This window comes from Calidris pugnax, unplaced genomic scaffold (genome assembly GCF_001431845.1).
Source record: "Calidris pugnax isolate Ruff unplaced genomic scaffold, ASM143184v1 scaffold24, whole genome shotgun sequence".
Taxonomy (NCBI): Eukaryota; Metazoa; Chordata; class Aves; order Charadriiformes; family Scolopacidae; genus Calidris; species Calidris pugnax.
Genome location: NW_015090922.1, coordinates 32,676,191 through 32,697,094, shown reverse-complemented (window position 1 = coordinate 32,697,094; position 20,904 = coordinate 32,676,191). Strand labels below are relative to the sequence as shown.

At 41.1% G+C, this 20,904-nt stretch overlaps 1 protein-coding gene across 1 annotated transcript in view; it reads right to left on the bottom strand.

Annotated features, from left to right (window-relative positions):
• The window catches only part of AGPAT4 (1-acylglycerol-3-phosphate O-acyltransferase 4), a 75,500-nt gene that overhangs the window by 53,965 nt on the left and 631 nt on the right, over nt 1-20,904 (bottom strand). Inside the window, exon 2 of the mRNA XM_014951100.1 lies at nt 6,378-6,608. Within this exon, the coding sequence (XP_014806586.1) occupies nt 6,378-6,555 (178 nt within the window). The 5' untranslated portion in view covers nt 6,556-6,608. The remainder of the gene's footprint in view (nt 1-6,377; nt 6,609-20,904) is intronic.

The following is a 20,904-nucleotide window of genomic DNA, read 5'->3' as shown; positions in this document are numbered from 1 at the left end:
TCACAGCTGCAGATCTCCCACGCTTAGCAAAAACCAAGGGGAAGCTTCTTTAGAATGACAGTGAGAAATTAAGTCTGTACAATCACTATCTGTATTTCCTCAGCTAACACAAGCTGATACATTCATTCATCAAAATCTTTCATTAGCAGTACATATTGATTCCTGGGTTTTGTTTTTTTGTTTTAAAAGAGCCATGTAAGTACCAATGAGCAGTAAAAAATTTATGTACAATGGAAAAACCCTCATGTATTTGGAAACTCGCTTGTTTTTTAACTTTCAAAGAAAATCCCCCACTCAGAGGTGCAATATACTGGAGATTCAATTTAGAAATGCAGCTAAGTGAACTGAAGAATAATCAGACTGAAGTGTACTTCCCGCTTCTTTAACACCATGAGAAAAAGGAAATGTTAGTTATTGACGCTCCAATGCAATTTTCTTGAGTACAGAAAAAGCACACAGACCTAAAATACTAGTAAAAGTGGGCTATCACAAGAGCAAAACAATCTACCCACAAACAATTGCATCATCGTCTCTTATACCTCTATGCCTTTGTGGTTCCTTATTTAGTTTTAAACAACATTTCAGCCAGGACCAAAGGGGTCTGGCAAACGGGTAAATGATGAGAGAACTGGATTGCACACATTTCCATTTGGTTTCTTGTCCCAAGTTAAAGGATTCCTACTTCTGAACACAGAGTTGGAAGAAACATGTCTAAGCATACACTACACCAGGATGGATGTAAAGAACAACATACATTAAGATTACCCAAGAAGACCCTGCTACCTTTCAACAGTCTCCAAAATGAGAGAACAATATAATCCTCAAGTAGGAAGTCTTAACCTGAAGGCTGCAAACCAGTCACAGGAACTAAGCACCTAGCCACAGAGGATTATCAAGCATCTGCACTCAGAAGCTCCTTCACCTCAAGTGTCACATTGAAAGGCCTCAAGTACCTGCTGAAAGGAAATACTGCTTCCTACTGGTTTGTATTCCTCCTGCAAAAAGTCAGTCAGACACCGGATACTTTCACTGGACCAGCTGCTGAAGTCCTCACAGCAGGACAAGCCCAATAAACCTACTCCACAACAACCTGCTGCTATGTGAGTTTTATATTTCTGGGACACATAGTACCACCTTGGCATACGCTTAAGTGGTGCAGATTGCTCAAAAGGGAGCAGGAAGGTAGAAGATGTAGCCAACCAATAGCAAATGAGACAAAACACTCACTTGGATGTTACACCAGTAGATCTATTCCCTGACCAAAGACAGGAAAATTCAAAATTCCCTCAGTAGTTCAGCCTGTAGTGGTAGTGTTCTTCCCCACTCAGGGCTGGATTACTGCTAGTTTGTATTGGCTTTTAACTGGCGATGATGATCAATGAGCTACTCTCTGCATCTTTGCAGGAAGGTTACATAGGATCAAGAGGCTATCCTTGAGATTTGGTACCATTTTAGCAATTAAAAGCAGCCCTAAAAATCATCTACATTGTCGAACCAAAGGAAATTCATAGTTTTTGAGAGCAAAACTCATTTGAGGATGAGAGAGATATAGCAGGTCCCTTTGGATGGCTTTAAAAGGAAAATCAACCCTAGGAACAAATATGACCTCCCAGAAGGAAACTGTGTATGCTCATATGTGGTCGTGCACACACAAGCTTGAGGCATGATAATTCAGACAACTCAACAGTAGGATACTGGGGTACATGCCATCATATGACAAGAGAATACTCAGCAACAAAAAGAAAACATTTCAAAATCACTTCCATAAACAAAAATGGTGTGATCTCCCCGTCACCCCTAAAATGGATCCTGACTGATTTTATAAAGGACATTCTAGAGCCTACCACTTGAAGGGTCGAGAGATTCATATTTCAGTATTGTGGCACACATCCCTAAGTCTGCGTTCCACCCCCCACCTCTAGAAGACAACTCAGATTCCAGAATGAAGCAAGAAAGAGCTGGAAAACACAACAATGCAGGCTGCAGTGTACTTCATCGCTTGAAACGTTTAATCTACTGATCCCTCAGTATTATTTTGTGAGCAAACACCAATACATTTTGCTTACCAACAAACATGTTTTCAGGAGAGGTACAATCCAGAGAGCTCTTTGCAAGACTGCTTACTACTAGTACGTTTTAGGCAAACAAAACCAAAACCCTGAAGTCATAAAATTTAGATACACAGACTGTTTAAAATTGGAGCATAGATTTGCCCCACATTAGTGGAATCTTTCTTTAAAACACTAAAAGGCAATATAGCTGTAAAAGCTAACAATATACTGCTACAGAGCTAAAAATAATATATGACAAGTTATGAAATCAGAGGAATACCTCCTGCTGCCCCTACTTTGATGGCTTCAGTAAATCAGATACTACTCTCACATTCAATTGTCCTTGCTAGCAACAAAAGGTGAGATCACTTCTGTCACTTTGCTCATCTTTCACTAGATCTTTTTTATGATGCAGTGCTAAGTAAGTTACTACGTTACTTAAAAGAAAGGGAAGACAAAGCAAGTTAGAAAATTAACCATTACTGTATGATGACATATATATACAATCTTATCTGCTCCAAGCATACGTTACATTTAACAAAATCTGTCATATACAATATACCCATATGAATTTAATTTCTGAGAGCAGAAGAATGTAAAGGTTCAATGGTATTCACCATTCGAACAAAAGCAGATTTAAAGAAAGCTAATCATCTACCTTATTTTACATAGCTAAGTCATTAACACCAATAATTGGAACTTACAAGCAAGACACCCCCTGAATCTGACATGTAAACGCCTACTTCAGATTTGCAGGGAACATGGGAAGAAACCTAAGACTCCCATTACAGAAAAGAGGTATGCCCATGGTTTGTCCAGAGGTAGCCAAAGTAGCCTGAGTGCTGAGAACAAAACTGCCCCAGCAGCACGCAGGCTGCAACGAACACCTCACCACCTGGGTAGGTAATCGGGCACCTGCCTACTCAGAAATCCACGCTACCATAACTATCCTCCCCTCAGTAACAGAGTTTATCTAGATTAAAACTAATATGGTCATTTCCTTAGTACACTCTATTTCTACAGTCCTCGCCAGGAGGGAAAACAAGAAGGCTAAGCTGAGGGTCTAGCTCTCCAAAGGTTCAAACCAACATTTTCTCTTTGCGTGACTATCAAATCTAGCCTCCAATTTTCCCTCAGTATTTGTTGTAAACCATTCATAGTCTTTACCAGTGGCTTCATATGGATGTGGTGTGTAGAACCAAGATAACAAAGCCTTATATGGACAAGTAGCACTTGAGACAAAGTCATTTCACACACATTACTCAATAACGTTGCAAACAGGCTAAGAAAGCAGTCCTGAGTGCCCTACGAAAGCTCTTTGCTACATCTACGTTGACAAGCATAACTCAATTTGCTTTATAAATAAAACACTACAGGATTGTATTAAGGACACTGTGGCATACTTTGAACAACGGCAGACTGCCTGCTCTGCAGTGCAAGATGGTGGTAGAGGGAAGTGGAGGAAGAAGAAAACCCTGCCTCTGCGGGGCCCTCTTGCTTCCCACCCCTTCCCACTTACTCAACTGCACCAGAGGAGAGAGGCCTGCTCTCTGCCCCAGCACCACCTTGGTACAAACAACAAGCAAAACGGCCACAGGCTCCTCTAAACTCCAAGTGGACAGTGCATGCAGGCAAAGAAAATAATCTTGAGGATGAACGTGGCCCAGACACTACCCCAGAGCCCAATCTGGATGCCCAGTTCTCACATTGCAAGGCCTCTAGTTGTACGTGGAGGGAACTAGCTTTACTGTCTCATAACAGCCAGCCAAGATGATGAACTTGAAGCAGTTCTCAGTTTCTGCTGGTTTTGTTTCTAAAAAGCTCAGTCGTAAGAAGAATCATTTTCCATCTTGTTTTTGCTGCAGTCAATGAGCAGGCATCAGGGTGCCTCTTTCCATGCAAAGAAGGGCCTTCCCCTCAGAGGGATTTACAAACTGCAGCCTACGTAGCGTAACTTTACCCAGAGGTGTAATAACACCCCTTTCATAGCACAAGAATAGGTATTAGTACTACTATAATTTATTTACGAAGGCAGATTAGAAGCTAAGTCAATTGCTTTTAAAGCCCTTGTGCACCTGTCCACACGACTGTGCCATTGTTGGCAGATCTTCTGTTCATGCTAAGTTCCCCTGGTGCAGAGAGTCAGCAGAAGGCCAGTTTGCCACTCACCCGGAGAGCACAAGGGGGAATCTCAGCACAAGGAGAAGGTAATTTTCCCTCAACAGAGTGGCACCAAGAGCACAAATGAACAACCACTGCTCCACTCACAGGCAAACAGCTTCCTGAGTAAATACCCCACCACTAAAGAAACCGTTTCTCCTGGATGAGCATGTCCCATTCTCATAGTCAAAAATCTCACAACACAACCTTTTCCAGTGGCATTGAGGTTGAAGACTAGATCAGCAACCCTGAGTACAAAGCCATCTGCCCAACCAAGGACAAGCATGCAGTATTACCTGCTCTTACAGAGTCACCAGCCCTCAATATAGATGAGACTAGATTGAGGGCAGTTAAAGGATTCAGTCTGGAGACTGATGGAGTAGCTGATGCCTCTGCATTATGCAGCCAAAGGGAAGAATGGGGCAGAAGGCACTGCATGAAAGGCAGAAGGCATACCTACATGTATTTATATACAGCTGTACAGTATCTTCTACATTCCACAGCTTCAAACATACACTATACTACCAGGCAAAAGGTAAAAACCTGGCCATATTCATGTAACTGTTCTTACATAAAAACGAATACTACTTGCAAACTCACTACTTCAGGGTCATACACACAGACTGTAAATATGAAACTTTTCAGCAGGAACTCTCTGTCCTTATTACAGAAATAATAAAACAGCACCCCCAAATTATTTAGACCTATAAATTTCAAAGCTGTATCAGAATGTAAGTCAAACATATGTTTAAAACCAATGTTTTGAATAGTTGCACATCAGAGTCACTGATGAGAGATAAATAGTGGCCTCCAATTTGAGGCACGTGGAGGAATTTCTCCCTCAAGCAGTTCATTATGAATACTAACAAGGCTTTCCCTTTTCAAATTCCTAGTAGCAGAACAGGTGACCCAAAGGATACCCTTTTGCTGCATTTCTGCAACACAAGTCTTAAATGTGTTGGAGGGCTCTTTTCCCTAGTATGAAACCATCTATAACTCACTCAGCATTGAGAGTGACATCGCACTTGAATAATCTTTAGGTATGCACTTTGCAACATTTTCATTTTTAAAAAGTACTTTTGAGTTTCAGAAAGGCCCAGTGAAATTTCTCTGGAGGGAAGACACACTTAACAGCACATTTCCAGCTACTGAACACAGGCACATTAACATATTTTTTAACAGCTTCTGTGGAGAATGCTCTCTGCTCTAAGTTGAGAGCAATCAAGTGGAAATCAGAAGTTGCACTGCAATACATCAGTGCTGAAGCTGCAGTCATAGCTCTTTAAAAACAAATATATAAGCAGACCGATAGTATCAAGAAAACTGCATATTCTCTGATAATCCGCTGTTGATGAGTGGAGATTCTACTAACCTCCTACTAACAAAGAAGAAATTAATGGATAGAGGTCACATTCATTCTACTAGAATTACCTGCTTGGACAAGTGTTAGTGAATTGTCATGTCTCTGAGCAGTTACAAAGATCTGGTCTTTCTACAAGTAATATCCTGAGCTTATGCTCCCGACTGCCCCAGAAAATAAAAATAATTGCAACTCCCGCTTCTTTCAATGCTTACAGCCTACCTGCTGTATTCTACATTATAACTGTACGTGTACACTGAATACAGATGCAGCTTAAGGCCTGAAATGCCTATTCAAAGAAATGACAGTTTACAACTAGCTTAAGAAAGAAGCACATGGAATCAGAGATTTTTCTTTTTTTTTTTCCACTGTTATCTCCCAGTCCTGAACAGTATTCACACATTAAACACTTAAACCAAGATCATAAACAAAATCAGGCAGGATAAAAAGATTGAAAGCATTATTGGAAGTGACTTGTTAAAAGTGTAAGCCTACAGATAATGCATTTCAGCAAGTTTAGCTATTATTTGGTCAATACTTCTCATTTGGCATAATGGAACATGATTGATAGCCAAACGAGTGGCATTCTTTCTTTTACATCCTGAGTCAAGCAAGTAAGCCAGTAAAAAAGAACAAAACATTTCAGCAGAACAGGACATTTCAACAAAGCATACACCTCCTCACACAGATGCAAGTGCTGTATTCTTTATTTCATTACTTTACTCTGAAACACATTTCAGAACTCTTCTACCAATTCCCTCAAGACAAAATGTGAAAATACTTTAAAAAACAAAATGAAATCTTACGGCTGGAAATGCAGTAAGCCAGTCTGCAGTTGATCCTCCTGAACAGTTGCTTGTTGATTGGCCAAAGTATAAGTGTAAAGAGTTGAATGAAGTTAATGATCAGTCCTGACACTATAAATATGTAGCAGATCAGAAGGTGGCAAATGAATTGAGACTTCAGAAAGCCAACGATGTCCATTATTTGCTGAGAAAGCAAGAGGGTACCTTCAGACCCAAAATTCAGAAGACAACCTGCAAAATCAAACAGTATCAGTGGTTACAGAGTGCATTTATTTCTATAAACAGACCATTAATACAGACTTCCTATTTTACACTTAAATACACTACATTAAAATGAAAGCTAATTCTATTGTAGAAAAAGGCCTGACGACAATATTTGCAAAATTAAGCATGAAAAGAGAACACCATATTTCTGAATCAATTTAAATTCGGCTTTGGAAACACATGTTCACATTTCAGTCCTAATTCTGTAAAACCCATGAGCATATGGCTCCATTCCATGGACTACAATACTCCTCTATCAGGTCTTTATTGATAACATATGAGCAAAATAACCCACTTACACTTTTATTTGAAATGTCTGTACTTCATAAGACATATACTATGGCCTCTGCTATCTTCAAGACCAGCTCCACACTAAACACAAGCTTTAGAGCTTCATGTTAGAAGTTGTGCCTTCCTCTGCAGCCTATGCCTGCCATGCTCCCCAACCGAGAAGTAGGAGCAGCTCCTTAATTCTAGCTTTATTGGTTTGTTCCCTTGTCACATTCAAACATCAGTTGATTCTGGCAAAAGAATAAAAGCTTGGCTATGCACAACACATGCAATTTATTCAATTACTCCTTGAAATTGTAATTCTGTCAGTTATACTCCATAAGCCCAGAAAGGAAACATCAATAACAGTACTAACCAATGAACCAGCAGTGTTTCCAAAAGAAAAAAGATCAACTCTTAGGTTACTTGGGAAGTGTTTGTATAATTTTGGAAAGGACCAGTCCTACCTTAGTAGCTGAGCATTCAGAGTAACTGTCTTCTGCCAAGTATTCTGGCCTACCAAATACTGTATGGACCTCCCGCAACCATCACTTACCACCAACACTAGTCTCATTTGTTAGGAGAAAAAATATGAAGACATGACCTCTCAGTAAACATCACCCCAGTCTTTTGAATACAGTTAAGCAGGAGGTGCTGCCATCCTGTTCCATTCCTACACCGTTTCTCCCTCTGAGGTGGAGGAGTTTGCCCAGGGAGGAAGCCCTGTGACAGTGATTCTGAATGTATCAGTCATAGGCAATAAAAAAACAACAGCTGTCAGCATCCCAGGGAATTAACTGATGAAAAAAATCTTTATGCCTATCCTTTTAGTTTATATGAGACCCCATTATGTGAGGCACTAAGTCTAGATCAGTGTCCTGAAACATTTGTTTTACTGCCCTTGCTGACTCTGCTTACCACAGCAAAGAGCACACACTGCAAAGCCATAGGAAGTTATTTAGCCAGGTTTTCAACCGCAAGGAAGATGAAGAAAAATTTAAGAAAGAGAATCCGTATTGTTGTATAATTTATATAGAGAATTTATGGCAGACCCAAGCCTATTATTAGCAGACAAAATGTGCCCTTGTGTATTGCAGACTTTGATCCCTTTGTCTTGCTGTACTATTCAGTACCAAAGCAGACATCATCTGTAGCTCAGAACAGCAGAACAGACCTCTGTTCATTGTAGTAACTACTGTCATGATACTTGCAAAAAGCTTTTCCAGCTTTAACCAACCATTTTGTTAAAGATACGTTTCTGAGGGTGGCAGACAATTTATTAGCATGGGCTTTGACCAAAGGCTTTGTTTTTGTTGAAGGCTAAGTAGAATGAGAACTGTTGTCTAGTAGGAACCATTGCAGTAACTCATGCCCCAGCCCCTCCACTGCATGCTTTGAAGATAAAGCCCAACAATTATTTAAAAAAAAAAAAAAAAAAAAAAAAGGCAAACCCAACTTTTTAATAAGTTTAGAGTGAAAGAGATAAGATTTTGCTTCCCTAATTCAGACTACTGTACTTCACCAAGTAGAGGACTAGATCACGTCTTTAAAACAGAATGGAAGCAAACAGTTACTTACAAGTGGATGGTTTAAAAGACTGCAGCGCCCAAAACCCCAATGACTGGGTTTATCCTACTGTCCTTGGCTAAAACTGATCAAAAGTTTTTTTGTGCTAGCTGGCCTTTTAATTCTATCCCACAGAATCACTCTAATCTAATGTAATTCTCTGAGATCAGTAAGGGACTGGATCAAAAAAATTCCATAGAGCAAATAAGATCAAAGCATTGTCTACTTACAGTGGAGATCTGAAAATTCACTATTTGATCTAATCAACAGAAATAGAGTGTAGTTCACATGTTGATCAACAGACTGTGACAAAGAAGAATTCACCAGAACATTAGTCTACCAGTTTGGGGTTGGTTTTTTTCATTGTAGTAGTAGTCAAACTGCATTAAAATGTTATGTTTATGTGAATCATTTACTTCCTACTGGGTCCTTATAACAAAACTTCACAGAATTAAAATAAATGAAGATGAGATAACCCTGAAAAAACATAATTACTGTCTTATAATTTTATGAAGCCACAATGGAATGTTTGAAGTAATGTACTCCTTGCTTTCATACCTCAGTCATCACATTTCAATTCTGTAAAGCTTCTAAGACGTGTTTTAAAGGCAAACTAAATCTACCTAAGCAGCACCCCTGAAATGCATCTAACCTAACTTGCTTGTAAAGGAACAAGAAGCTAAAGCCACTGCTATTTTTTGCTTTTCCAGAAATTAGAGAGACTAGAGCAATTAATTGTCTTTTCATATTAAATGTAAGCTGCTTTCCCCACAAAATTTGCAACCCAAACATTGTATGCAAAGCACTAGCTAAGTGTTCTGTTTTTCATGCATAAGTTCATTCTAAGAATTTTTTTTTTAAATTATTTTTTTATTGTTTTCATTACCCAAGAAATGCAGTTTATTCTTGGTACCAGCAACAAAAAACTAGAAATTTATTTTCAAGAATCAATTCTGAGCTTATGAAAGAGGACTAGAAGCTTGCTTTTTCGGAGTTCACAGGAACTTCTTCCACTCGCTCTTTGTCTTCCTGAAGTTCCTCATGGGTAACATCAACTTAATACCAGTTTAAATGATAAAGAATCAGGTCTTTAATTCTTAATCCATGATGCTGGTTTAATAAATTACACTGATTTCCTTATAGATAATGACTGAAAATTACAGCAGTCTTTTGAAAACAAAAGGGCCAATCAATGCATTTTCTCAGAAGCTATTAAGATCGGAGAGCTGCCAAGAAGCTCTCTTGTATCAAACACCCCTTAAAACGAATTAGGAGAAAAGGGCTAGCCAGAGCATCAAAACCAGATAGGGACATTCGTTAATAACAGTTTTCCTTTGGATATAAAACAAAAGACTGAAACCTCAAATGTCTGTCTAGGGAGCAAGTCAACAATTCATATGACTAAGAGGTCACAGGATCAGGTTCAAAAGCAAACTCTGTGACTATTCTTTCTACGTCTTTTCCCCCCAGATCTCATTCTTCAGCAAGATCCACTATGTCTTCCACTTCAACTACTCTTAGCATTTCCTCCTCCTTAGAATAACTGACCAGAAGGACGTAGAAGGAAAGCCAGTGTTACATCAGCGATACGCAAGGTGAACACCTTTCTTCTAGCAGAGGCTGCAGCCAATTAACAATGCTATTTCATACTTCAAAGACTGTAAGAGTTTCAAGACTACAACTGGTGATCTTGTCAAGAACACAAATGCTTGGACTATTACAGAAAGTACAAGAACAAAGCAAAGAACTCTCATCCACCTTGTCCAAAGTTTATGTAATAGAGTCTTTGGAGTGTGTAAAGCAATATGGTACCTATCTGACAGCATCGGGATTAAACTAATATTGTCCATACTTACAAATAGATGCAAGACAGCACTGTACCCGGTTATTTTCAGAACAGCGTGTTACAAGCCTATGCAAAGGTTTTTCACTTATGTCTACTCTTTGATAAAGTCCTTAAATGCTTCGCTGCAAGTTAAGAACAACCAAGCATATGATGATGATGCCCATTCTTGCATTTCCTCATCTAAACCAGATTGTTGGATGGATGAGTTACAGAGACCAAGACTATGAATATATGCTCAGGTCAGACTGCAACAGTGCCAGTAGTGTCTGTAAGTGAATTTCAGTTGCCATCAGAACAGCAGAAATAGCAACACTGTACTTCATATCAGAGTCCATTTTAACAATGATTCTGTATATGAAATATATACACAAGACAAGTCACAGGAAGCCCTTGTGCTCTTCTCTGTTTCTCAGTGAGTGTCAAAGGTTAGCAAAAGTGGGGTTGTGTCCATATATGTACTTGCCTTCAAGGAGAATGTATCTATACATCCCACACAAAAAAAATAACGAAGTCTGGAGGAAGAATTATCCATCTATTTGCTTCATGCTTAATTAGGGTTTGAATCACTTCCCAATTCCCACCTCCCCCAAAGGCAACTACCAGAGCATTACCTCCTGTGTTGGGAAGATTTTGGTAGTGGGGGGAGCTGCAGGAATGATTTCTGTGAGAAGACACCAGGAGCTCCCCCAACATCAAACAGAGCCATTTCCAGCCAACTCCAGGTGGCAACTCTATGATAACACATTTAAGAAAGGGTGAAAAGTGCTGCACAGCAGCTGTGAGTGAGGAGTGAGAAAAATGTGAAACAGCCCTGCAGACACCAAGGTCAGTGAAGAAAGAGGGGGAAGATGTGCTCCAGGCACTGGAGCGGATATTCTTTTGCAGACTGTGGTCAAGACTATGATGAAGCAGGTTGTCCCAGTGCAGTCCATGGAGAACTATGGTGGAGTAGATATCCACCCTGTAGCCTGCTGGAGAACCCCATGATGCAGCAGGTGCCCTGAAGGAACCCATGGAGGGCCCACTCAGGAGCAGGCTTTCTGGCAGGAACTGCAGCCTGAGGGGGATCCAGGCTGGAGTAGTCTGTTCCTAAAGGAGAACCCAGGCTGGAGTAGTCTGTTCCCTACCCTGTAGGAGGGACCTCAGCAGGAGTCGGGGAAAAGCACAAGAAGCAGCACCAAGGAACTGCTATGGACTGATTGCAATCCCTATCCCCCAATCCCCTGTGCTGCTCCAGGTATGGTGGCAGGAGGAGGTAGAAGAATCAAGAGTCAAACTGCGCTTGGGATTAAACTGATCTTCCCCAAGTGCAGTCTGTTTTTTTGCCCAGGATGGTAACTAGTGAGTGATCTCCCTGTCCTTATTTCAACCTAAGAGTTTTTTCATCTTATTTTCTTCCCCTGTCCTGCTGAGGACAGGGAGTGAGGGAGCAGTTTGATGTGCACCTGGCAGCCAGCCAAGGTCAACCCACCACACCTCCTCAGAAACATCCCAAACCAGGCAAGAATTTGAACATATCATAAGTCCTTCCTTCAAAAGTGAAGGGAACTTGAGAATGTCTTTAGGTTTTCCTGAGGAGTCAAGCGTTCCTGACCTGCATATTTTGTAACACACACAGCTACAAAGGAGAGATCAGTCAGGTTGGCTGTTTGAAAGGCTGAAGAATGAATACCATCTACCAGCAAGTTTTAGGATTTATAGACTTACTATAAAACTGAATTTTTATTGAGCACAGAGATAATAAGTATAACAGAGTATACACTGAAGAAATGAAAGTAACCCGGGACTTTATGAAATGGTTATTGTATAATGATGCTTTCCCCTTCCCCTTTTTTATTTTCTTCCTGCTGTGATCTAACGTAGAGCGAGACAGCAAGGCAAGCTCTGCATGCCTGCCAGGACACAAGTTCTCTAGCTGTGTATGCATACTCTCTGCTGGCAAAATGCACAGCATAGCTGCCGTTAGCCCTGGCAGCCGCAATGCTTGTCTGCTTGCCACATAAAAAAGAAAGTGTTTAGGCAGCGAGGCAGAGGGGGACGATGGAAACCTGGGCCTGGCATGCATAGCTGGGGAAGGAGAGGGAAAGATGGTGAGCCGCTGCCCAAGTTCTGGTGAAAAGCAGTTTAATCTTGCTCCTTCTTCCAGGAGCATGAAATATTCAGGGAGGAAGGAGCTGAACAAGGAAACCGTAGGGAGCTGAGCTTAAACACAAGGCAATACAGAACTCCTGGAGGTGCAGTGTTTAGGGACTGCAGGGTCTGATGCTGAAGGAGGCATTTATTTGATGAGGGCAAACCCCCTGAAGTTAAGCATTTCTGTTCCAAGCTCCTGCAGAGATCCTCAAAAAAAATACGTCAGGGTGAAGTACAGCAGTTATCTTGGCTGCAGAACATCCAGATCACAAAAATAGCAGTGGAAGGCAAGTTTCTTCTTTCCAGAAGGCTAAGTGTTGATCTTCAACTGTTTCCCACCTAAGTTTCTGTATTTTAATACCTACATATAGATGGATAGATAATGTATTTATCCAAAACACCTGCAATTTGCTTGGGAAAAAGGAAAGAGCAAGCTCTATCTAAGGTATTTAAGATCTGGAGGAGTCCCTCAGAGTTCAGCCCCAGAATTCAGTTCTGGGGACCACAGAGTCCTTCTGTTTTATCTTTTTCTTTATCTGGGTCCATTAATCTAACAAGTTACTTGTGTTGCCAACAAGAACAATGTAACAAACACAAGTTAAATTTAGAGACTGAACAAGGGAGTGCGACTAAATAGCAAACAAAAATTCTCAAGAAAGTGTACTGAGAAACTAAGCAGGATGTGGGCTATACTGTCACACAAACACAAGTGACCTGGATATCACCTCAAGAAGAACCAGGATGAACAACAACAGTCTAGGACAAGCAACCATATCACATGCTCATAGCCAACTTAATATTTGCTCTCATAGGCAACATTAAGTGCTTAGTCAAAGGTAACCAGGCCCACACATTAATGGTCATCTGGCACCCTCCTCTATAAAAACAAACACCCCAAAATGTGTTTCTGCCAAGTCACTTCAGTGGTGACCTGGCTTGCTGCAAAAGTACAGGTGGCTTATCAAATAAACAGGATCTGAATGTCTGCAACAAACTAAACCTTCGCAAATACATGTATGTACATCAGTGTTTACAACACATCAATTAGTGTACTGAACAGTCAAAGTACTGTTTGAGGCAACTGTACATTTCAGGTACAGAGATCAGAGTCTGCCTAGTTAAGCCATTGGTCCTTAATGCATGGCCTGTGGAAAATACCTCAGTTGTGAGATCCACAACGTTGCTCCAGTGCACGGGAAACTAACCCATTAAGAACTACAGAGGCAGCAGGGACATGACAGCAGGAGGTTGCCACCTGCATCATGGTGCACATAGCACTATGGTTGATCACCTCTGCACTGGGCATTTCAGGAACAGATCCAACACAGGAGTAGCTACTAAGTTCTCCAGTGGTTATTATAAAAGCATTTCTTTTAGAAAAGCCCAAAGAAATGGGGGAAGGGAGGAAGAGAGGCAGGCAAAGACTCATGGTTTATGCTTGCCAAACACCGATCACTTATATTGTTTTAAAGAACTGTAAATTACATTCACAGCAACACAAACAGTCAGCTCAGGGTACAGGAACTGCCTATATGCTATACAAAATACTTCCCCCGCATCCAAACTAGCTTCAGGCATGAGAGAACAAGGAAACATGGATCATGTTTAGTTTAAAGCTTTAAATATTTAATCCTCCTATTCTTACCCACAATGAGTTAGTTACAAAGTTAGGCTACAAAAGTATTACTAATTTTTTAACATCACCTTCCTAACTCCAGTTCTGCCACAGCCAGCTTTCCACACCACTAACACACAGAAGCACCTCGATCCAGGCAGAGAACTTTCACATCCATTCAGCAGACTTAGTAGCATGGGCAAGTCCATTTCTATATGCATAATCAAATGCTTTATGGGCAAGATAAGAAAACAGTGAGGATTTTTTCAAATTCTTTCCTGGATTTATCCATCCCCTCTCATATGAAAAGCTCCCGCCACTTAGAAGATGCTAGTGAAGTTAGTCTGGCAAGATCTGTCTTGCTGCCCTGGTGTTACACGTGGGGAACTCAGAAATGTTGGAGAGCTTGTGACAGTCAAGTGCCAAATCCATGGCAGCGCCAACTCCAGAACCACAACCTACCCATTCCCCAGGCTCCAGCTTTCAACATAAAACAGTGCTTTCCATTCTCCTTTATTTGTCTTCTTGCCCATGCTCAAGTTTCCCTCACAACAGCTTCTGACAGGCCACACACAGAGAGCAGAAAGGGACGGGACATATCCCACAATGATCTTCAGTGGCAGCAGATGGTGCCAACTGGTATAAATGCAGATGGTTCAAACCAGGATGTATGTGCTGATCTAATGAACTCTACTTTCCCGTCATTTCTCCATTCCTCAAGAAATGAAAACCAAGTATTCGGCAACTTGGATGGTTCTGCACTATAAACTAGAAGTTACAATTTTAGTACCAAGCCAAGTATTGTGGGTACATGCACACAAACATACATCTCTCATTATTTGTACCCAAGAAGGAATTAAAGGCATTGCTATATGCTTCAATGACAACAATCAGAAGATAAAAATCATCAGCACTAGGAAAAAGACCATTTTCTTTTTTCAGTATGTTCCCATAAAATGACCATTTTATATTTTCTGGAATTGTGATTCACATTTCAATATTTTTGGGCAGTCTCTTTAAGCCTGTTCCTAGAAGTCTAATTCCTAACTTGTGTGGCTTTGTTGTTCTCTTAATTCAAGAAATCCGTAAAATGCAACTAATGAACAATATAGGATTTGTGGCAGCAAAAATATTTCAAAAAGATCTGGAAAGTAGCAGAGATAGGGCATACATCACTAAGCTGAGACACTTTGGTGGCAGTATCAGTGGTTCACAAGTGGAACTTCCACCACCAGACTGTGAGCTGGTAACAAATTTTCTGCTGTCCTCCAAAAACCAGTATAAATACTCTTAACATACTGTCTCTTTCCCAGCAGCTCTATGGCCTGCTGGAGACAACCACGTTCTTCCACTTGGCAGATCTGAGCCCTGCTGACAACGCTGCCACAGGAGCAGTGGGGACACAGGACAGGCCACATCCTCTGTGCTTCCTAATCACAGGAATATGAGGGAACAGCACTGACCTCATCTGTGAGGGGAACCAAAAGCTTCCAGTGCAAATCACAAGATGTTGTTAACAGTGCTGGAAATTAAAAGCGTCATCCACCTGATTACAACTCCAAGTGAGCAGTTAGTTTTTTTGATCTTCTATGACGGCAGTCTGCCTCCTTCAGCTAATGCATTTGCATATTTTTAATTAATATTAAATAACATCATTAGTATGCTCTCTGAAAACTAAGGAAATGTTAAACAGAAAAAGATTTGCAATTTTTTTTTTTTAACTTCCAAGTAGTAATTTAATTTGGCTGTATTCTATCATATAACACTGAGAAGTATTAAATAGCTGAATTTCTCCTTTATGAAAATCACATCCCAAAATTGGAAATGACAACGCATACACAAGATGTAGCCACACCAAGACAGGGATGCACAGGATATTAATATTTATTCATTACGTACTTTCTAATGCTTCTTTCTATATAAGCTAGTTTAACTGAAGAATAAACGTGACAGGGAAGCTTCCAGATTTATTATTCAAAGAAAACCAACTCCTGCCTGAAAGAGGTAACACCCAATACTTAGAAAAACATATGTCTTACAGCTGAGACGTGGTTGGCATTGTTCCAAAAAATAAAGATGCCAGCTTCAGTGAAAGGTTCAGCTGCACCCACGCACAAAGCAATCAGACTTCCAGATACCAGGCAAAAACCCAAATAAACACGGTAACTGTTTTACCCACATTTCAGTGGCCCTATTCCATATAAATTTTCACTTATTTCTGCCTCTAAGACATGAGCGTTCAGAACTGTTTTGCTACACCATGAACTCTGAATCTTTCAGCCTCCTCATTTTCCCTAATCATCAGTCCCTAACAGCCTGGTTTAATTTGACAATTTCAGAGAATAAAAGCCTTTATCACAGGCACCGGACTTACCAAGTTCAATAATAAAGGGAGGTTTCATTTTGGACCTGATTCAAGTCATGTTGAAGGCAAAAGATATCTCTCAACAAGCTTCAATAGTCCCTGTTGTTTGGAAAACATTATCCCTCAAAAGTAACCAAATGTGATATAACTAATCAATGAACTTGTATTCTCAGCACCTAAAGACAGGGCTAGTGATAACCACATTAAACTTCCAACTAAATCATTCAGAGATTGCTTGACCCAGTAAGATTTACCTTATTGGAACTGCAAGCGCGCAGATGTTACAGTTCCTAAGAATCCAGTAACATTTTTATAAATTTTGCACTAAATTAAGCATCGGGTACATCAACACATGCTTGGACTTTCTACAACATCTCTGCACAACTTCAGGTGCCTAAATCCTTTCAAAAGCCTGGCTTTCAGCTTTTGTCCTGCTAACTTTCTCAAGTAAATTTGAGACAGTTTTACAAAGCTTAAATTCAGAATGAAGCTTTTCTCTGTCTCCACTTTGGGTGAAATGCAGTATTTATGCACACTCTCAGAAGTACAGGCATAGGCATGTAAAAACCAGACAGTGACACCCTGAAGGCTCCGTGAACTTGGGAACAGCAGTTTCCTAGTTTCTGCTCAGGCTGAACTTTCTTTCCTGTCTTTCTGCTTGATTATAACCCTGTTGTAGCTCTACCACTATTGGGCAACAGGAATGAACCGTTTCATTCAATTACCTTGATCCTCTAGATACTTGTTTTACATTTGTTGGTTGTGGGAAGATAGTGGTATCACTCCCACCTACCATCTGCATATTTGGCAACATTGATGTTACTGCATTGTTTTTCACTAATACCAGATAAAGGGGAAAAAAAAAAAAGTGTCTGCAAGTTTTAGCACTATCTAAACATATCCTCAGAACCACAAAATAAACTAAAGTCTTGTTAACCCCTGAAAACCACCTGTGATTTGAAGGGGGAAAACCTCATAAGTGATTCAAGTGCAGGTGTAGGCTGCTGCAGACAGAATGCTTCCAAACCTTCCAGAAGTGCAACGCAGCATCTGTAGTAATGGTATTTTCCAAAGTGCTGAAAAACATGGCAAGAAGAGGCAAAGTATAACGCGTGAAGATAACGTGGAGACCAGGGGGGAAGCAGGACACAGTTTAACTGTCACAGAGTAGTTGTCACTTGAAATGGATTAAAAATCATGTACCATTTCTACACATAGACTTCCCCAAATCTGTTCTTTCCCTGTTTTCAACAGCAGGTTTTAAGTCCGGTCTTCCCCTTTTTCTGATAGGTAGAAAAACTTGCATCATCTGCCAACTGAACTTGCACAGGCAAATCTTTTCTTTCACCTGGATCCTGCTGGAAAACTGTGCTTGAAGTTTAGCTTTGTTGGTCAGATTAAAGGGAAATCTGATGCATGTCAGAATTTTTTCAGACATTAATAAACAGTCATACATGCACGTGAAATCAGTGTGCTTGTCTCCGCCTGCAGCTCCTAACCTTCTGGCAAGTAAACCCATCCTCAGTGACATCTAATTCTGACTTGTTTCCAGCCTAGAAGTGGTTAATTGTCTTTCCCTGTTCCTGTTATTTATGCTACAGCAGAAACCTCAAGCGAGGTCAGCCCTTTTGCAAGCAGCAGAAAATGACTTCAGTGTTAAGCTCTTTGTGGCAGAATATAACAAGAGAGACAGAAGGGCTGAAGGTGAAAACGGAGGCATAGAAGTAAAAAGGCTTGGAGTTCAAAATGAAGAGCAGACCACTATCAGGACCATAACCCAGCATCCTCCAACAGTGGGCCCACTATAATCACTAGACTGCTCTACCCAGTTCCTAACACATGGGTTATATACCTTTTCAGGGGACCCATTAGGGCCATCATCTTTTCCTCCTGTTATCAAAGAGGGGTCTTTACAGCATCATCATCCTTGCCACAACACACAGTTATTCTCATTCATGCCCATTTCCTCTTTCCCTGACCTTACCTTGACCCTACCACATCTCCAGTCTGAGGCACTGGAGGAGGACAGGCAAAAAGCACGAAAATGAAGTGAGTCAGCAGCTTCTGAGCAGCACACGAGCATTACTCAGAGGTGATCAGGGTACTCACCACACAGTCAGATGTGAATTAGCTTAAGACCACCAAACAACAGACTGGAGGGCAAACCTTCCCAAAGGCCTGGAACCGAATCACTGGGGAAAGCCACCCCACAGACAAAGCACTTGGGAAAAAACACGTACTCGGCTGCCGTGTGCCAGTGCTGAAATGCAACAAAGCATCCAGGGTACTGCTCTCAGGCACATTTCTAGTTTCCCTACAAAAAAAAAGCCAGCTGCATTCAGTACAGCTATATCAGACACACCTGAGGACACAGTTGCCTTGACTCATATAGTGTTTTCCTAATGAGGGAAGCCCACAGTTGCAAAAGCTTTTGCTGACTAAAGTGGATGCACAGTGCACTACAATGCATTGCAGTCCTCTCGTTCACCTGCTCCCTTATCAGGACATACCAACAGCAATAGCAGTAGCGGTGATGCAATTAATTAGGGAAGTGGATATCTGAAGTTTTAAAATTTAAGGCCAAATTACTCATACAAGTTCTAAGGCCTCAAATGCACGTTTGTGACATAGGAATAGTATCTTGCTAACCTCAGCACAGCTATGACACTCTTTCTGGGCTGAAGAGTTTTCAAGGGCCATTATTCCCAGTCTTCACCTTCCAGCAATAAAAATCAAGGGTATACCACCTCTTTTCAGCAGGGCAGAGCACAGTCAAAGGACTTTCATCCATCACCTGCAAGAGCACCCTTCTCCTACAGAGTTCTTCTTTGTTATGGTACACTAAGTATATTAAACTGTAAATGATGTACAACCGTCACTCCAGGAAAGCGCACCTCGCTCCAGAGAGACGATGAGCATCGCTTCAGTGCTTCTGGATTTTGGTTGGACAGAGCAAGACTTATTGAAAAAAAACATGTCCCCAGCAAACTGACACATACCGGCTTTCAACAAACACAGTTAATTACCGTGCTCTGGGCACAGCGTTCTCTGTTCTGTGACTCTGGGCAAGTGCTGGCCTCTCTGTGCAGTTTCTCCACTACTAAAATATAACACAGCTTCTTGTGAAGCACTTACTAAAATCTGTTATTTAAGAGCTTGCCAACCAAACTTTGCTTAAGAGCAACATTTATCCATCAGCAGCTTACAATACTTTCCCTCTTCATTGCAGGCTTTCTGATACGTTCTTCCACATGCATCCTGGCCCTCTGTCTTCCATAAAACACAGTTAAAGTTCCATTTTTAGATACAGCTGATTCAGGCGTTGTTGTGGTAAACATTAATAGGAAAGAGCAAAGCAACACACAACATTTCGCACAAATTCCTAAAATGAATCAAAATGTATTTAAATCCATAGTATTTGGCAAAGCACAACATTAGATCAGATACAAACAGCTAGAAAAAGCTGCTGGTCAGTAAATGACAGTAAACATTTACGACTATTGTAGTGATCCATGCAATCAGTCTTTATACAGAGGTAGTCCTGGCACACTATAAACAGACCTCTGTATGTTTTCAGTAATCTTGTCATTCACACGAGAAGTTAGAGAAGAAAGAAGGCTGCAAATTTCAGGTTAAGTAGTTCTGCAATAGTTTCTCTACTCCACCAGCTTTTAATTCTTTTGCAACTCACTCTTAGTGTAAAGTTATTACCAGTGCAAGCTGCGGCTACAGTCGCCTGGTACAACTTCCTGGGCTGGACACATCACTGTTTTTAAATAAGAGTTTGGGGAATATTTTTTTTTTTTTTTTTTTTAAGAGTTTCTTGCATCCTTCTACCTCTTCTGAAGTATTTTCAATTTTCATGTAGTAGCAAGCTCGCTCTCGCCCACACAAGTACCTGCATAAGGTGCATCATTCTTAGATGTTTGCACATGGTCTTGAAGCACTTAAAACTCTTAGAAACACGTAACAAAGATAAGGACCAGAAGTCTCCGTGTGACATTGCTCAAACAGACTCTTCTCTTGGTTGGCTTTTCAGCCCCACAAGCAAGTGCTCACTTGTTGAAATAAACGCTAAAAAGGATTACTTCTTAGTTAAACAATACCCCACTTGGAGTCTTCCCCGCACCACAGGCACATGATATCAGCCGACACACCTTAAGTCGGTTTGTGGCCATTATTTAATTCGGCTTCAACGAAGACGCCCAGGCCGACGAAAGGCAGAGCGGCTACAACACGGGAACACAGGGCCGGGGGGCAGACACCCCTGCCCCCGCCTAACCCACCGCTCACCGACTCCTCGGTACCACGGGAAAGAGATAAAAAAGGCCACCCCGACTCGTGACCGTGCCCTCCCACGTTCACCCCCCGCCCCGACCCCTCTCTCCGCCGCCGTGGGGTCAGGCAGCCCCCTCTCCCTACGGAGGGAGAAGCCCCTTCGGGGAGGAGGCGGCGACCAGCCCATCGC